General features: G+C 45.0%; 1 protein-coding gene across 3 annotated transcripts in view; it reads left to right on the top strand.

Annotated features, from left to right (window-relative positions):
• The window catches only part of NCOA2 (nuclear receptor coactivator 2), a 768,019-nt gene that overhangs the window by 442,845 nt on the left and 305,030 nt on the right, over positions 1 to 20,144 (top strand). For all 3 annotated transcript variants that reach the window (XM_086965858.1, XM_086965859.1, XM_086965857.1), the window contains exon 13: positions 14,979 to 15,185. In XM_086965858.1, the coding sequence (XP_086821984.1) occupies positions 14,979 to 15,185 (207 nt within the window). The remainder of the gene's footprint in view (positions 1 to 14,978; positions 15,186 to 20,144) is intronic.

Here is a 20,144-nt window from a genome sequence, read left to right as displayed (position 1 = left end):
TGCGGGCCCTGAACCCGAAGTCTTTGTGGGAGTGGTCCCGAAATCTTTTGGAGGCCTGGCAGTCCGCTCCGCGACATTCGAGGTCCCAGTTGAGGGAAAGGTAGCGGGACCGGTTGTGGAATCACCACCATACGTCCTCGAATGCTTAGCACTCCTCGGGTAAGTCGAAGCACAAGAAGAAGGCGAAGAAGCATCGTTGCTCTTCGCTTTTTCCTCGGCCGACGTGACGCGGGACTCCGAGCATCGTTGTTCTCAGGCTCCTTCCTCGGTGCCCACTGGGACAGCTCTGTTCTTCCCTCTGTTTCCCCGATCCTGAGCGTCCCCTGCCCAGCTTCGTGCATTTTACGAAGCGATGCACAGCAACTTTGGGCAGCCCAACTCCGCAAGCGCGCCTACGAGCCCCACGGAGTCGGCTGGGTGCCCTGGGCCTTCAGTGCCCGAGGTTCGGGCCTCGGCGTCACAGGGTCCCTATGGATCCAGGCCTGGATCCGGTTTCGGGCTGGTCAACCTCATGGTACCTTCCCCGGCGCAGATTCCAGTGACTAGGCCCTGACGCCGGTTGCACCCCCCTCAATTGGCGTCAACCCCAGCCTCACACCCGACTTGGACACAGCGCTGGACTGATGTCGGAACCGCTGAGTACTTTTTTACTGCTGTTCATCTCTGGCGTTCCCTACCGCCCTGAGTGGCAGCCTGAGGAGGACACGAGGGGGGTGGGGGGCGTCTTTTGACCCTCTAGCAGACCAACTTGAAGAGCCGGGCTGGCGATAGGAGTTGGATGATGCCAGTTGTCGGAATACCTTCCCAGACCTTGGTAAGCTTTCTGCCCCTACCGTGGCTACGGAGGAGGGAGCTTTCTACGCTGTGGTGTTGCGTAGGGCGGCTGAGGCCTTGGGCCTCGAGATTCCTACGGTGGCTGTCAACACTAATCTCCTGACTGAGGTGCTTCAGCCGGCAGCAGCCTCTTCAGAGCCCCTGCTGCCTTTTTATTGAAGCACTCCACGACATTCTTCTGGACACTTGGTTCAAGCCCAGCACAGGGGCTCCTGTGGACAGAATGATTGCCAGACGCCACCGCCCAGCCCCAGGTGACCCACTTTTTCTTTCCCAACACCTACCACTGAGAGCTTGGTGGTCCTAGCCTCATCTTCAAAAGGCGCATTCCCTACTGCTCCCCCAGATAGGGAATCCAAGAAGCTGGACTATCTTGCGAAGATGTTTTCTTCCTCCAGCTTAGGACTGCGGTCGGTGAACACCTCATGTCCCTTGGGCCGTTATACACACTTGGTGTGGGATACGGTCACGCAAGTGCTACCATAGTGCCTGGAGGAGGCCCGGGCCGTGCTCACCCGCGCTGTTGCTGAGGATTGAGACGCAGCTAAGTTCACCATCCTGTGTGGGCTGGATACTGCTGACTTGTTGGGTAGGACGGTTTCCACGTCGGTACCCCTGAGGTGCTACGCCTGGCTGAGTACGTTTGGCTTCTCTGGGGATGTCCAATCCACACTTTTGGACATGCCCTACGATGGCCGTTGCCTGTGTGGTGACCAGGCTGACCATGCGCTAGAGCGCTTCACGGACTCCAGGGCCCCAGCCAGATCCTTGGGCCTCGCAGCAACTTCTCACCCCATGCAGTCTGCCTTTCGCGATTACGGAAGAAGTGCCCCACCATGTTCCTCCAAGAGCCACCGGGCCGTGCAAGCTACCCAGCCTATGCGTGGCTGGGGACATGGGACCCAGCATTGCGGATCCCGGAGCCAGCGGGCAGGCCAGTCCACCAATGCCCCCCCCCCCCCCCCCCCCCCCCCCCCCCGCAGCATCCTCCAAACCTTCCTAGTCTGACTTTTCAGGGCCACCAGTTGCCAATGGGCGGCAGGATCCACCATCACCTCCCTCACTGGCACAACATCACGTCAGACAGGCTGGTTTTGCAGGTAATTATTAATCAACTGGTAGGGTGGAAGAAAGTGATTGTGTCCAATTTATTTCCCCATGATAAATATTAGATTAATCAAAAGAAAAAAGGACACTTGTAACAGTTCTAAACCAGTGGTTAGAAATTGAAACGTCCTCAAAAACTCAATGTTTAATTGGAAAAAGCGGTATATATGTTTCATCCGCCCCACATTTATGTTGTGGCAGTTATCATTGGGCGTTCCAATACGCGCTTGGTGCCAGCCTCATCCAGAGGCCCTCTGGTATAGAGTGCAGTGTCCAGTGATTATGGGTTACCCACACCAAATGATGAAAAAAAGTTCCAAGAGTTCATGAAAAAATATTAAAAAAGAGAAGGTCACCCATGTGTTTTATTGTGAGGTGAGATTCAATTGGCTTAAAATTAGTTGATACTATAACAAGATCGGGTTACTGGATCTTTCTAGTATTACAATGGATCTGTCGACATGTTTCAGCTCCTTTTGGCCCCACAGGGTCTATAGAGCTTTCGTCAGGACTTACAAACATATAGGTGTTTCACTTACACAATTCGTGAAGTCAACTTTGAGTGTACCTTTTCTGGTCCTCAGTAATAGAAACTCACTCTCCACAATCTGTAATATAATCGAGAGAGGCACACAACAATACAGAGAAATATTCAACTGATATAGTATTTCTGGTGCGGGATATTGTCAAGGAGGAAGAATAACCTCTTTACACAACTACAGCTACTTATTTGTTCTGGTGTATTAAATTTGAAAGGCAAAGGGAAATGTTTAGGCACGGGATGAATTTCTGGGCTGAATCTGTGTAAATAGGATCTTCTCATGAGAGTTCATTTAAGGCTATGTAAATAGTTATCATTGGCCCTCTGTTTTCAACCGTATGTTTTCGATTCTTGTGTGGTTCTATGTAAGTATTACCACACCGAATGGCGTTACAGATTGGCGTTAGCTGTGGTGATGTTTATAGGCTATATGGTGCTAGCTCTCTTTATATAGCCTCGTGTTTGTCAGTTTATATCAATTTACATCAGGTCTTCACACACTTGTTCTCTACGGGAGAGCGAGACACTGTCTACAACAATATGGCATTCAACAGTTCCCAATTTTTAACGTGATGCTTATGTTTTGATTCCGCCTAGAGTTCTAAGCCTATTTATCAAAAATGGGGCGTGGCGGAGGGGGCTTGTCTATCAGAAAGTAGGCTGCCACTGGTGCTACTAGGTGCGCATGCAATACGATGGTAAGGTAAAGATATTAAATCTTACCTGTGTTGTAGGAGTATATGTCTTCAGCGGCGGATGTCGCTTGTTTAAAGCGCAGAGCTGAAGACAAGTGGTGGGTCGTTAGGAATATTTCCATCATTTCTTACCGATATGAAGAGAAGAGATTGAACGCGTCATTACCCGCGTGGTGCGTCCTCCACCGACTTGTGCTGACTCTGCCCCCGGAAGTGGTAGCTTCCGAGTTGAACTTCTATTTAAAGGGGCTATAGCGTTACAAGTGGGTTTCTAAAGACTTGATATGTCGTTGTTCTGACTCATGTGCACAATGAACTTATATGTTGTTAAAAACTTCTACATTATTATTCCGTAATTAACAGAAAATTATCGGATTTCTATTAAGAGGAAATTTGAAGTGCACAGTGTTAACGATCCAGCCTTATGTCTCATAGAATCGGTTTTAGGGGGTAAAAAGTCTCATGAAAAATTGAGATTATTCCTATTCATAGTCAATGTTGGCATAGGTGGAAAGAATGAAGGACCCAGTTTTTCGATCCAGCTTTGTGTCTCATGGAGTCGGTTTCAGGAGGCAAGAAGACTTATAAGGAATTACGAGATTGTTCCTTTTATAATCAATGTTGGCATGGGGTTAAGGGTCGCAGGTTGTTCCTATATATGGTGCCATGGATGTTGTCCTTTTTCTGTGACTGTTTTTACAGTTAAACCTGTTCAGACCGTTGTTAGTAAGGTAGTTATTTAGCGAATTGATGCCAAGGGACATTATCATTGAGGCCTTCTTGGTAAGTTTTGAGTCGATTCACCCACCTCTGTTCCTTCTCATAGAGTATTTTCTCAGAGTTCTGTGATTTTTCAGTTAACATTTCTATCACTGTCCAGTTCAGATCGTCACAGGAGTGGTTCTTTTCAATGAAGTGAGCACATAGTTTTGTGGTGTTTTTTTAATCTTATGTTGCTTCTGTGTTCCCCAATTCTTGTTTTAACTTTTTGACAAGTCATACCTATGTACTTTTTCATGCACGGACAGCTTACCATGTAAATAACATGAGTTGAATTACAATTGGTATGCTGTCTTTGTGTCCATAATAGGGTTTCTGATAATTGTAATGTTTTAGAAGCTCTTGTGGTTTTACATGCTACACAGTTACCACAAGGGTAGTGTCCTGTTATGGGTGTCATTGATACATCTCTTGTTTCTTTTTTGTAAGCCGTATATGCACTAACACATCCTTTAGATTTTTTGTTCTCCTTTTGGCAAGCCTTGGCTTTGGCCAGTCAAATCTCCCAGTGTTGAGTATATGCCAATTTTTATTTACCAATTTTTGCACTCCATAGGTCGGAGGGCAAAATCTAGTCACATTGGTGGTTAAGTTTGGTGTTTGTTCTTTTGGGTGAATTTGAAGTAAGCAGTCTCTGGGTTGGTTGTTTGCTCTTTTTTGCATTTGGAGATGGTTTTTTGAGTGTAATCTCTGTTTCTCAGTGTCTCACTCAGTTTGTCATCTTGGAAGCCAGGCGTCCCTCCACTAAAACGGTATACGCCTGTAGATGGAACAAATTTGTGGCATGGTACACAGCAAAGGCTGTGGATCCCCTTTCTGCCCCTCTTTCAGAGGTTCTCTTTTTCATTCTTTCTTTGGCCCAGCAGGGCTCTGCTCTGGGCACTCTTTAAGACTATCTTTCAGCCATTTCAGCCTTAATTCGTCTTCCTGATCAACCTTCTCTTTTCAAGTCCCCTAATGTAAACCGATTTCTGAAGAGCACTACTTATCTCATTCCTCCTGGCTAAGGTTTTTGAGAATAAACTGAAGCGAATGTTCCAGCAAAGATTCAAGTTTTTTGTCACACTGTTATTGATGCAATCTGTATACTGTTAGCGTGTGCGGCGTCTAAGTAGACATCACAACGTCATCCTGGCGTCCACGACGCAGACAACTGACGCTGAGTCGACCACCACCACCTAGCGACGCGCAGGGGTACTGCTATGAAAAAAATTCTCTGGATCTTGTCGGACGCTTGGGGGTTATTCCAAGATAAGAAATCTATAACTACATATGTCTCTTACAATTACACAGTTACCAAAGGTAAGTAACTTGTTCATTTGACAGCAAACACCACATAGTGCTATAGAAGGGGGAAATCAACATGCAGGTAATCTTGTCATTAGACCTGTACTGGAAACTGTTAAACACAGACTCTGTCCCTTTAAAAAAAAATGTGCTATTGTATCAGTGCTTCATGCCTAACAAGGCACAACAACAGTCCCGTGCAGAATGTCAATCAGTGGTGGAGAGGTGATTGGGGCTGCATCACAGCTACAGGACCTAAACACTGCTCAAACATTGAATCTACCATGAAATAATTAGCACTTTCAAAAGTCCACATTTAGTGCAATTTTTCAGTTCAGCAGTGTTAATCTATGGAGAAAAACAAAAATGCGGTTCTGCAGCTAAGTATACCACAGTTAGTGTTCAGGGTTTCAGGTCAACACCAGGCACAGGGGCCAGTAAAAAACAAATTCACATCCCAATCATTTCTTTGATGTGATGGGTGACTTTATATCATACGATAAATGTGTTGATGAATAGAGCTCCAGCAGATAGTTACACTTCGTCATAACCCTCTATGCATATTAAAGATTTGAAAGAAAGGGAAGTATTCCATGTATAGATTTCCCTGACGCCTTCTTCAGTTCCCTATGGAAGTACTGTGGACGTTATGTTTTTTATTGTGAAACATCTCTTTATTGATGATTTTGTGGTACAAAGATCACAAATAAAGGCATGGTGCCTTGAACGCAGCAAGGCCACTTTTCCAGTACATTATGTTAACAGGAGCTACCACTGTTTCTCTTTAGAAATTCTCCATCCTGTGGGAAGAAGATGGCTTTTTCGGATCCACACTCTGTGTGTATCGCCTGTCTACCTTCCTCCCATCATGTAGACTCCTGCTACCACTGCAATAAGTTTTCCTCGAGGACTCTCAGGGATAGAGAGAGGATTCACCTGCAAGCCGTGGCAGACAGAGGAAAAGCCCATCTGGAAAGTGGCCTTGGTCTTCAAGAGCCCTCCTCTCATCCAACCCATTGACACAGACACCAGACTGCCTCTTCATCATCAAGAAAAAGGCAGATTCTGGACTGTTCCCCGTCGACGTCGGTACCACCGTCGAAGAAAAGGTCTGAACATTCTCCGACGTCGAGACGGCGTGAGTCTCCGTCGTTGTGAAAGGCCTCGACGTCGAAGCGTCATACTTTGGGATCAAGGTATGGTCACGATAAAGGTCTGTAGACGTCGAAGCATATGTCGACGTCTAGTCACCAGTCGACGCCAAGGCACACTCCGTCACCTCGTCGTAGGTCGACGTTCAAGAGTTTGCCGACGTCAAGGAGGCATGAAGGACAATCAACGTCAAGAGCTGCCCGTCGCTCGACGTGGAGATCACCACACAATCGACGGCGGTCGACGTCTGTCACCTCGACGTCATGACAAGTCGCTGTCGAGAGCTTCTGTGCAAAGAGTGGTGTCACCGCTGAAGCCTGCCCGCATGTCTACGCCGAGGGAGAAACATTTGTCGACGTCGAGGCCATTGACGTTGAGGGACAAAGAACCTACTGTGACATCTGAGGAAGTCGCTGCGGCGTCTCATTCTCTTGCTGGCTCTTCCTCTCCAGGGCTTCACATTGTTCAAGTTTCACCGGAGGGCTCTCGACACAAACCGTCTAGGGTCCTCAGCAGTCCTGGATCGGACTATTCCAGAACCTACTCACCTTCCCATCTCTCCAGATCTCCGGTTCGGACACCTCGAAGGTCTCCTCAGGTGTTTCTTAGAAGATCAAAATCTCCTACTGTTCTGTCTTCTAGAGGAAGGACCCCTCACAGGTCACGCTTTCCGCATCCCCATAAGAGGCTTACAAGGGATAGATCTCGTTTTTTCCACTCTTCACTTAAGAGAAGGCGACGAAGATCTCCTACCTGGTGGACATCTTCTACTAGAATGTAAATACGGGATTACTCTCCTACATGTACATCTACTCCTCCCTCAAGATTTTCACCTATTGATGAAACTACCTTCAATGATGTGATATGCTGAGGAGCGAACAAACTGAATATAACTATGTCAGTACCTACAGTTTCGACCTCAGTAATATTTGAAACCCTGCATCACCGTACTTCATCTAGACCGCTGCTACCTTTGGTCCCTGGTATTATTGATCTTACCACACCGACCTTTTTAACACCTGCAGCTGTGGGTTCCGTACCCTCAAAGATAGCCAAAAAATAAAAGGCTTCAGATCAGGATCCATTATTCCTACGCTCTGACCCACCTCCAGATTCCATCATAGTGGCAGCGGCTAGGAAGACTCAGTCAACCATGTCTTCCTCTTCAGCTCCTCCTGACAAAGACAGTAAATTAATGGATTCCATGGGCAGGAAGATGTGCAGCACATCGGCTTCGTTCATGAAAGTTGCCAGTGCCTCCGCTCTATTAGGGAGATATGACAGATCATTATGGGACTCTCTTACTCGTTTTGCTGATAAGCTCCCTAAAGAAGATCAGCAGGATTTTAAAGAAATCTTGCAAGAAGGGGGTCTGTTGCAAATGAAATGATCAGCGCATCTGCGGATTCTGCTGTACTAGCTTTTCACGGATATACGCATGGTATCTGTTCGAGGCGTTCTGCATGGCTCAGATTGACTGGTCTCAAGCCTGAAGTGCAGCGCAAAATCACAAACCTTCCGTTAAATGGATCTTCCCTCTTCGGTCCTCATGCTAACGAAGAGATGATGAAAATGAAGGCTGATTTACATACTGTTAAAGCGGTGGGTTTAGAGAAGAAAAAAGACTTTTGTTGGCGTTTTCGTTCCACTGATAAACGCCAGTTCCAACAAAAGGGTCAGTCGTCCCAATGGTCGTCGCAGGGTAATCAACACTCTCAAAGATCCCATTTTCATCAGAGAAGACCAGGGAGAGGAAGCGGCAACAACAGACAGCAGACCTCTACCTCAAAACAACAAACAAAACAATGAAGGGGCACTTCCTCTGAACGTGTTGTCCACTCCAGAAGGAGGAAGCATTGCTGGCTTTGTGGAGGAGTGGAACAATATAACAAACAACAAGTGGGTATTAAATATTGTAAGAGATGGTTATCTTCTACAATTCAAGTCTCCTCCTCCTTCGATACCTCCAAAGGGCGTTCCCACTTTGTGTCATCCCATACCAAAAGAGGTGACCACTCTTCTAATGAAAAGAGCCATAGAACATGTTCCAATTCATCAAAGGCACAGGGCGTGTACTCTCTATATTTCCTGGTTCTCAAAAGAGGCCCTGCAGTGGAGTACAGGCCTATACTGGATCTTCGACTCCTAAACAAATACGTCCGAAGAGAAAAGTTCAGGATGCTGGCTCTACATCAGATCCTCCCTCATTTACAACAAGGAGACTGGATGTGCGCCATAGACTTACAAGACGCCTACTTCCACATTCCAGTTTCCAGGAAACATCGAAAGTTTCTCCGGTTTCAGGTGGCTCGGCACCATTACCAATTTCGTGTACTGCCATTCGGACTCAAGTCTGCGCCAGGAACTTTTGCGAAGTGCATGGCGGTAGTGGCGGCTTTTCTACACAGAAAGGGAATCTTCATTTATCCGTACCTCGACGACTGGCTTCTGAAGAGTGCCACTCCATCTCTACTTCAGTCGCAACAGCCTCAAAATTTGAACACTCTGGGTCTAAGAGTCAGTTACAAGAAATAAATCGATTCTCAATTCCACTCAAACAATTCACTACCTCGGCTCATCTCTGGACACCGTGGTAGAAAGAGTGTGTGCTTCGGAGGAGAGGTTTGCATCTATCAAGGTAAAGTCTCGATCTGTTTCGAACTCTCCATCCTTCGGTCAGATGTGTTTCTTCTCTCCTAGGGTCCATGGCCTCTTGCATCTTCATAGTACCCAATCCCCAGTTACACATGCGTCCTCTTCAGCAGGCTCTGGAGTACCAATGGACACAGGCTTCAGGAAGCTGGGAGGATCGTATAACTCTTCCCCAGTCTGCCAAAGACTCCATCAGATGGTGGACGAAGAGATCACACCTGATGACAGGGGTCCCTTTTCTCCAAGAGACTCCGACTCAAACCATTGTCACGGACTCCTCCCTGCAGGGCTGGGGTGCTCATATGGATTATCTTCAAGTGCAAGGTCTGTGGACAGACACAGAACAATGTTTCCATATCAATTTTCTGGAACTAAGAGCTGTTCACCTGGCTCTCAAATCCTTCTTCCCATCTCTGAGGTCCAACTCCCTCTTCATTCAGACGGACAACACCACCTCGATGTTTTATCTAAAAAAGCAGGGAGGCACAAGGTCCAGAGTTCTCTCCCAGGAGTCTCAAACTTTTTGGAAATAGTTACTGGCCAGAAATCGGACTATCAAAGCAGTCAACGTCCCAGGTCTCCTAAATGTCCAGGCAGACTTTCTAAGCAGAGACTTCATAGACGCACACAACTGAGTTCTCAACAAAGAAGTTGCTCTGCACATCTTCCAAAGATGGGGCTTTCCAGATATAGACTTATTCGCAGACGAGACAAACGCCAAATGCCCCGTCTACGCATCCAGGTTTTGCCAACCAGGGTCAGTCGGGGATGCGCTACTGATAAACTGGATCCAGAGCCTGCTTTATGCGTTAGATTCCCCCCAACCCCCCTCCCCCGCCTCTCATTCCGGCAGTGATCACCAAATTTTACAAGACCAACTCCAGAATGATACTGATTCCCCCGGAGTGGCCACGCCAGTGGTGGTATCCGGATCTCCTTCAACTTTCCTAGATTCCACACCGGAGGTTGCCTTGTCGCCCAGACCTACTGTCCAGGAGTCAGGGGAGGGTGTTTCATCCCTGCCTCCCCTCGCTGAGGTTAATAGCATGGCTCCTGAACTCTTGCAATATGGGCATTTAGACTTGCCAGCGGACTGTATGTCCATCCTGAAGGAGGCCAACAGACTTTCTACCAGGGCTTTCTACGCTTTTAAATTGAAGCGCTTCTTTATATGGTGCCTGAACAATGGACATGATCCGATTAAAGGACAGGAACAAGTCATTCTGCTAGATCTATTGTATCTAGCTAAGTCAGGTCTACAATTCTCTTCTATTAAGGTACACTTAGCTTCTATAACAGCGTACAGAAAATCACCTACGCAAGGTTCCTTTTTTAAGATGCCTGTATTAAAAGATTTTCTAGAAGGGTTAAGGAAAGTGTTTCCACCAGTGCGAGAGAAGGATAAGTTACTTACCTGTAATCCTAGTTCTCTTCCAGGGGTATACTCATCAAAGTCATAAGCACCCCACCCTACTCCCCGGATGAGCAAAGTGGGATACGAGGTTTTTTAATATAGGAATATATGCCTTTACAAAAAGAACTGACCTAACTGTCACCTGTGGTGCATGCTGGGAGCAGAGGGGTCCCTGAGGTTCTTAAAGGCAAAGTGCCTAGGTTCTTGTGATTCTTAAAGGCAAGGTGCCTTCTGTCTTTTCTGCCTGTGGACAGTTAGTCCTATGCAGCCTATGGGCCAAATTGCCTACAATTACTTGATTTCTTTTTTCCTGGTTCTGAAAAATAAAAGATCCTTGTATGAAACGATTTGGTTGTATGGTCTCTATTACAATTAATCTCAAATGCTCTTTGTTATTTCAAGTATTGCTTTTCACTTTGGGCTGCTTAGTTATATATATGTACGTTCATACATATTTAGGCGTATTATCGTAAAAGTTTACACCTGCATATGTATGTAAAAATGTTTTTTATGTGTATATATATATATATATATATACACAAGGACGGCATCAGGGCGGCAAAATATTTTCTTGACCAAAGACCCATAGAATTCTATTGCCATAATATGATGCTTCTATCCATGATAGAAATATGTTTGAATAATAATGTATTTTTATTTAATAATGAAGTGTTCAAACAGCAGAGAGGGGTGGCGATGGGGGCATGTTTTTCCCCCACCTACGCGGGGCTCCACGTGGGGTGGTGGGAGGAACATGTCCTCAAAGTAACCCACAAACCATGGTGGGATTCGAATATCGTCAATTATTGGCGATATATAGATGACATATTCATCATATGGCGGGGCAACATGATGGAAGCTGAAACATTTGTCAAGGACATTAATGACAATCATTTGAATCTAAAGTTTTCAGCCGATATAAGTAGGGATGTGGCCACATTCCTAGATGTGCGTGTCAAGATCATTGAGGGTAAAATTACCACTGAGTTGTTCAGAAAAACCACCTCAGGGAACACCATCCTCCACGCACATAGTTTCCATCCAGGACACACTATAGCAGCCATCCCATATGGTGAATTTCTGAGAATTCATCGATCCTGCAGTACCATAGAAGCAAGAGATTACCATCAGGAGGAATGTAGACGGCGTCTATTAATGAGGGGTTATGATGATAAAAAACTGCTATCCAGCATGGTAAAAGCCAATAGAATGGATAGGCAGGTACTGTTAGACCCCCTTAGACCGAAAATCAATGTGACCCATTCTGAAACACAAAACAGCAATACCATACGTTTAATTACGGGGTACAGCCGTCAAGCTAAAGCAATCACCAAACTCATTAAGCGTGAATGGCCTATTGTTTTGACCGACAATGTCCTTAGAGACATTTTACCAGAATCCCCCACTGTCACCTTTAAGAGGGCTTTTTCTATGCGCAACAACCTAGTCAAGAGCAGCCCGGAAACACCATCTGATAATTGGCTATCCCCACGTAAAGGTTTCTTTCGCTGCATAAGCTGCAGGGCATGTAAATTTGGAGTGAATGTGAAATCCTTTCCAACCCCATTCGACATTCAACCTATCATGCTCAAGTCCCATTACACCTGTCGTACTGAATTAGCAGTATATGTATTACAATGCAGCTGTAACCTGATATATGTGGGGAGCACCAAAGGGGCAGTATATCTACGCATCTTACAACATTTGCGGGCCATAGTTAATGCAGATCCCACCTATCCGGTGGCTAGGCATTTTCAACTGGTCCACAAACAGAATCTAAATCACTTAAAATATTTCGTGATAGATGCGATAATCCCCAATAAGAGAGGAGGTGATAATGAAAAACGCCTACGCCAACTGGAGTCAAAATATATAGTTTTACTCAACAGTAAACACCCTGGGGGTTTGAATACAGGGGAAGATCTGCGCAATTACTTGTAGGCCATTACTTATCTAAGGCACCTATATGACTATCAATTTAAGCAAAGTAGACATAGACTTTGAGCTACAATGGGTGGTGATTATATGCATGGCTGCATTAGAGTTCCGATCTGTGTGTTTATTGCGCATTGAATTTGTCTACGGATATTTGGATTTCTCCTAAAGGTCACATGTATCAGAAATGTCCAGTACTACCTTTTTGTATTTAATATGAAATTTTGAGCTAATGTACAGTAATAGTACCTAGGGGCATTTAGATCTTATTTGTTTTGCAAAGTTTGTTTCATACATTTACACTTCAGCACTTTATTAGTTCACATGCACATTTACACGGCTCTCATGATATTTATATGAGTAGTATCGTTTTTAAGCCTTCACTTTTTTGGAGTGTCCAACATTTAATGCAATGACCATCTCTGCACAATACAAGACGAGGTAAACTTATTTAGTGATGACCAACTCATTACAATGGTTAGCTATTGTTTGGACCATTGGCCACATATGTGGGATTTTCCAATGTAAGATACTCCAGTTTGGGATATTGGTGTATACATCTTTACATAGCGAGTACCAAGGGGTACAGTTTATATATGTAATTATATTGCAACTTGTATCTTTTTGTCTGAATTAGTTTTTAGACACTCATTGCCAAAGAAATTCATAGGCATATGAATATGCGGTCACATATTAGGTTTTTGAGTTTGTCATACGTATTTGTACGGACATTGTTTTCTCGTCTTTTTATTCTAATAACATGCAAAGGTATTCTCATTATGCATCGGGCAAAAGGATTTATACACGACATGGGAAAAATATTTTTTACCTGGTGTAGAGTTCCAGTTTTGAGGAGATATATATAAAAACAACAATGTATTGTCTAAGTGTAATTGACATACTATGTGGCATTTATGAAATTGCTGAAATAACGAGCATTTGAGTAAACACTGTATATAGCATTGTCCGCGCATATCAGGGAAATGTGCCACAATGCCCTCCTCTGTCATGTACATATGTTAATATTCTTTCATTAATTTTTATGACATGATTTACTTTACTCGATGTAACTACAACAATGTTGAATACCAATGCACTTGATGGTCTAAGCATGCATGTATAGCCCTACCAGATACCGTTACAAAATGGCGCCCACCATTTAGGGCTTGGTATGTGACTTTATTTTTTAGTCCACCAACTATGTTTTGCTTTCTGGTTTTGGCGCGAATTACATTTGCACTTACTTTGTATATATTGTGGACCTCCATTTCACTCGCTCATCAGTGAGCAAGGACGTAAGTCCGAAACGCGTCTGATGACTGGCGCCACCTTTTACCATTTGATCGGTAAATAAATATCTTTTGAAATCGAAGCCTGGCTTGCGGAGATTATTGGAGTAGTCTGTGTACTTGTGTGTGCTGGCTGACGGCTGCCGCCGGCAACAGGTTGGATTCGATATATATATATATATATATATATATATATATATATAATGTGTTGCCCCAGTGAGGAGGTCGCACCTGAAGGGGTTACAGCACACAATCCACCGGCAGCAGCAGTGACAGTCTGCCCTCAAAGTTACCAATGGAGACTGCCAAGCGAGGATAGCGGAGCTTTGCAGGAAATTACTTTATTTAAATCTGTAGTCCCGCCCCCATGGACGTAAGCAAGCTTGGCATTGTGGTCTTTGTAGTTGGGCTCATATATGTATATGTATATATATGTATATGTATATGTATATATATATATATACATATATATATATATATATATATGTATGTATGTATGTATATTGGTATAAGCTCCGGGGTCCCCGAAGGTGGGCGGGGATTATTCACGGCTTATGACTTTGATGAGTATACCCCTGGAAGAGAACTAGGATTACAGGTAAGTAGCTTATACTTTTAGACTAGGGGTGAAAGCTCAGTTAAAGAGCTGGAAAGCTTTAAGTCTTGGTGAGGTAAGGCAGGTGTATTCTAAACAGAGAAGTATTGTAGAATAGCTGCCAAGTACAGATGAACTTCCCCTCTGTGTGGGCTATTCTATGAGAAAGCAATTCCATCTGTGGGAGGGGGTCGGGAGGCTGCAGGTTGTTTCCAGCGTAAGGCTATAAGCTGTTTAGCAGCCCCCAACATTTGGCTGATTGTGTGCTGTTCTGCATGCGTCATGGCCTCTAGGTTTTTGGGTCAAATTCCAAGAAGGGCAATCTGATTGGAGTCCGGGATCGGGAAGCCTATTGTCCCCCTAATGTGGCTGAGGATTTCTTTCCAGAAAGTGGTAATGATTGGGCATGACTACCACATATGTAGAACATCTCCTGGTGCCGAGGTACATCACCAAAACTGTGGATAAGTTGAGGGAAAGATAGTATGAAGCCGAGTGGGTGTGAGGTACCAGCGTGTCATTACTTTGTATGTCATCTGAACCTTATCTTTTGAAGGTTCTATTCTTCACTGATTTCTTCATGAGCATTGGCAATACTAGTAGTCTGTTGGATTTTCACCTTTGTTTTATCTGCATGTTGTGGTTATTTTTGACGCAGTTTCTTTAGAGTGTCTCACATCGAAACATTTTTTTTCAGGAATGATTAGTGGAAATGCCCAACGACCTACTATGGACTGGGCTACTCAGGGCCCTACAGCCAGAGTAACCTGCACAACTACGCCAAGTGCCATGAGCAGGCCAATTCAAGTGGGCATGATCCGGAATCCAACATCCAGCATTCAGATGAGACCCAACAGCCAGCCCAGCCAACGACAGATGCTCCAGTCTCAAATAATGAATATGGGTAAATGAAAATCACTACACTGAATATACTAGAAATTGTTTTCACAGTGCTGGAAGGCATAGGACTAAATAACCTGTTATGCATGTACTTGAGTCCATCGGATTTTGGAACAATATTTATTTATTTATTTATTTATTTTTGAGATTTATACAGCGTGTACAATTGCCCGTAGGCGTCTCGGCGCTAGAAACTTTTAATGTATTCCCGAGGTTAGGCCGGTAACTATTCTTGATCAAACCGCCAGGTCTTTATCTTTCTGCGGAAATGCATCAGGGATGGGCTGTCTTTGATGGAAGCTGGCAGGGAGTTCCAAACCTGGGAGCTGCCACAAGGAAGCGTCTATCGCCCCAGTTAACTGTTTTTGTTTGTGGTATTTGAAGGATTTTAAGGTTGTTAGATCAGAGCGATCTTATGGAGGACTGGTATCGGAGATGGGATTTCAGGAAATTTAGACCACAGTTGTGCGGTGCTTTATAGAGTATGCACAGTGCTTTAAACTTGATCCTGTTTCGAATCTTGAGCCAATGCAGGTCTCTTATAGTCTCAGAGATTGGTGAGAACTTTGGGATTCCAGACAAGAGGCGGGCTGCAGCATTCTGGATCGTCTGCATTTTGTTGGTCACTCTTGCTTGGGCGTTGATGAATAAGCCGTTACAATAGTCAAGAGATGACAGCACGAGGGCGCTTACCAGCGTCTTACCTGCTGAGGTTGGGAGAAACGGCTTGATTTTCTTGATCAACCTAAGTTTGTGATGGGCTGTTGCTGCTATTTTATTTGAGTGGGCCATGAAATTTAATTTATCGTCAAAAATCACCCCCAGATTTCTGACGGTGATGGCTGGTGTAGGTTGTGTTCCGTGCGTAGGGGGGCACCAGGTGTTTGACCATCCGGGGGAGAGATGTCCAAATATGACGACCTCCGTTTTTTCAGCATTTAACTTTAGGCAGTTAGAGGCCATCCACTCACCGATAGCCCGCATGCCCTCTTGGAAGTTTTACGTTACCTTGTCTCCATTCCCGTTGATGGTCAACACAAGCTGGGTGTCATCCGCGTACGAGGTAAGGCTCATCCCATAGGCCTTGATGACAGAGGCCAGGTCCGACACGTAGATATTAAATAGTGTCGGACTAAGGGATGAGCCTTGGGGAACCCCACACGGTAGTGACAGCTTGTGCGATTGGAAGGGCCCCAGTGTGACCACCTGTGATCTACCGTCCAAGAAGGAGGAAAGCAGATTTCTAGCCATGTGGCGGATGCCCAGGTTTTCAGCACGGTCGACCAGGATCTTGTGGTCGACCGTGTCGAAGGCCGCCGACAGATCGAGCAGTACGAGTATTGCTGTACCTCCCTGGTTCCGAATCACTCTTATGTCCTCTGTAGCTTTTATTAAGGCAGTTTCGGTTCCGTGGAACTTGCGGAAACCAAATTGGGTGTTGTCCAGTAGTTGATCTTTTTCTATGAACTCTGAGAGTTGTGAGTTCATAGCCTTTTCCACTACCTTGGCTAAAAAGGGGAGACTGGCTATGGGGCGGTAGTTTTTTAGTTGGTCCTTGTCCAGATTAGCTTTCTTAAGTAGGGGTTTGACCAAGGTGTTTTTAAGGGAGTCTGGGTATATCCCAGTTCTGAACATTGTGTTGAAGATTGATACAATGTCAGGGGAGAGATAGTCCATGATCGGACGAATGACTTTTAGAGGGCAAGGATCTAATGCTGAGCCTGATTTGATTGTGGCCGTTATTTCCTTGATTTGTGTTTCTCCAAGGTCTAAGAACTGAGAAAGTTCGATATTGTTAGTCCCGTTGTTAGATGTGGGGGCGCTGATTACTGTTTTTGTGGAGAATGCTTGATTTATATCATTCACCTTTGTGAAAAAGAAATCAGCCAGAGAATCACAAAAGACTTGGGATTGTGGAGGATTCAGGTCCGGTGCGTTTCCCGCTAAAACCTTAGTTATCTCAAAAAGTTTTTTACTTGAGTTTTTAGCAGAATTGATTTGTTCAGTGAAATAGGATTTTTTTGTCTCGACTATAAGGGCTTTGTATTGTCCGAGTGCTTCCTTATAGTTGGTCTTGCTTTCAGCGCTGTAGGATCTGCGCCAATGTCTCTCCCTGTTTCTACAGAATTGCCTCTTAATACGGAGCTCCTCTGTAAACCAATATATTTCTTAGGATCTTCACAAATGGTCATAAATGCTAGAATATTCTCAACTGTGTATCGGATGCCAGAACACTTTTTTCACTTTAAATGTGTTTTTTTAAATTGTGCCAAGCTGGTACTTGTAGATTCCTCTGTAATCATAACAATATATCTCAATCAAATTTTCTTAAAATTTCTTTTCTAGTTTCTAATAAATAGCTTAACCCTCCTTTGCGATAATACACCCTACCTTGCTGCCTAACATAATTTGGGGAATAAGATGCAGAAATTAAAGGAAATGCTGCCAAAGGCAGCGTTTATGTGGAATTGAACAACGTACCTTGTTCATCTAAGGAGCCAGAAGTTTCATTATACCAGCCCATACACAAAGAATCTATTTATTTTTATTACTAGGATTATGATTTAGAAATATCCCTTTCATGGAAATAGATGCTCTCACTCTTTGAGCCATTACTGAAATCTTCATTGTAGCACATACTTTGGAAAATAGCTTTGCCAGTCAGCATTACTTCTGGCCTTGTGGTCAGCTTCCTTCAGGCCTTAGGAGTTTCAAAGCCCTATATGGTTTCCCACAGAAATTTAATAATGAGAATCCATCTCTGCTTTTTACCCTGGAAAGTCTCTAATTTCCAAATTCATCAAACTATTTCTTTGCCATTGTTCTTTACCATTGCTAAAACACCAGCTGAAAGATCCATATATCCTTTATACGTTAGCAGGCTTTTAAGTTTTTATTTAACTAGGCGACTTGAGAAAGTCAGGTAAACTTTTTCTTAAATATGGCCCACCCCAGGTAGGTTTCCTTACCTTTAAACGATAGTTTGCTACATGGATTGTTTCCTGTGTTATTGTTTGCCGATAGTTGACCGGCAAGACCTTGCTAGGAAAGCCTAAAGTTATTCTTCAAGTGAAAGAGAGGTCATGCTAATTGGATGAGGAATATGCCCTTTTTCTAAATCTGTAAGGCACAAGCAAGGGAGATATCCTTCAGGTGCAAGAGAATTTATGTAACCCATTTGTCTGTATAGTGCTCCAGATAATTCCCCATGTGTGTTTGCCTTGTGTAAGTGTGCATATTAGACTATATGGAAACTCTGAATCTGTAATTAAATCTTTCTGGCACATGTATTACAGATGTGGAGGTAAACTTACTGCTCTGAAGAAATCTATACACTTTTTTTGTTGTCTTAGAAATGCAGTATGTTTCTCTACTGTAGTAGTGTTTGTTTGTGCCAATGACTGGATATAGGAACGTGACCCTTTTTGCATGGTTATTCCCCACTTTTTACCGGACACCTAATGCACTTTGACTTGCTGTGCCCTAGGTCCCTGCCAACCAGGTTCTCTGCGCCAGTATTCTTTCCCAAACATGTACCTTTGTACCCAAAATTGGCACATCTCTGGCCGCAGGTAACCCCCTTATAAAGGTACCATGGGTACCGAGGGCACTGTGACCAGGGAAGGCTTCTAAGGGCTGCAGCACCTATTGTGTCTCCGTTGGAATCCTTGTACCTTAACACCCATTGCAGGCTGCGTGTTTTGGTGCAGAGAAAAGTGAAGAGTCGACATGACACAAATCCCTCTGTGCCATACCTGCAGCCCACTGTCTGTGGCTAGGTAAGCCTCCCCTCTAGCATGGTGCCCTAGCTCCAGGTCAGGGTACAGTGGCATTAGTCCTTTACCCCTACAGTCCATTCTTAGACATGGTAAGTGTAGTAAAGCCATAAAGAGTATATGGGAGTTGGTCATTACGAACTCCACAGCTCCATAATGGCTTTACTAAAGCCTGGGAAGTTTGGTAGCAAACATCTCAGCACATTAAACCCACATGTAGTGTGGTATTTAATGCACAGTGCATGTAGAGGGCATCTCAGCTGATGCCCCCTGAGAAACGACCAGCCCTAGTGTGGTTCCTGAATGGCTGTCTGCCATTTGCCACCATCAGGCAACTTTCTGGACCCCTGGGTAGAGAGCCTCCGCTCTCTGGCTCCAGAACCAAAGTCCATCCTAGGCAGAGGTGTCATGCCTCCTCCTCAGAATGGGTTAGGTCAATAAAAGGGGACGTTTCAAAGGCTTGCTGCCTTCGTACTCTAGTTTTTGCCTTTTGCTGCCCCCAGCAACTGCTCCCACAGCTTCTGACTCTCACTTTGGGCGGGAGAGCAGGCGGGAGAACCAAACTAGGAGGAGAGGTGTGCCCACCATTGCCAATCCCACTCCTCCATCAGGAGGGGAAGGCGAGGTGAATCACACATCTCAGTCCCCACCATCTTCGAGATGAGGGGACTCAACCAATTAGGAAGAGGCTCATGTCCCCCCTCCAACTGAAGGGTGGCATAATAGTGGGTGTGCTCACTCCAAGCACTAGACCCATTGGTTCCAATCTGCACACACTTGTAACACCCCTAAATGTAGTCTTTTGGGGTGACCCTGAATCTTGCCTCCTCAGATTCATGAAAGAAAGAAAGAGGACCAAAGAGCCATGCAGACCCAGGAAGAAGAGGACGCCGACTGCTTTGGCTCCTGCCCTACCGGCCTGTCCCAACTTCAACCTGCCTTCAGCAAGAACCCCTGACTAGTCCAGCAGCCAACTACCCCCAGAGCACATGCCCTGCACTCATCTAACAGACTGTCTCCTGTGGGCACAGGATTTGCCCAAGCCAAGACTCACTGACAGAATCCGGATCCAGGCGGCTCTGCGATTCTGCAACCGGCGCTCAAGGCCCGAGTTCGAGTGACCCAACACCACAAGGAGGTATCCACAGCAATCCTGACCTGAGATCTGGTGATCCCTGACCTCTCTC

This window comes from Lissotriton vulgaris, chromosome 4_1, assembly GCF_964263255.1.
Source record: "Lissotriton vulgaris chromosome 4_1, aLisVul1.2, whole genome shotgun sequence".
NCBI lineage: Eukaryota > Metazoa > Chordata > Amphibia > Caudata > Salamandridae > Lissotriton > Lissotriton vulgaris.
The sequence above is the reverse complement of the archived record's forward strand: the minus strand, read 5'-3'. Positions and strand labels throughout refer to the sequence as shown.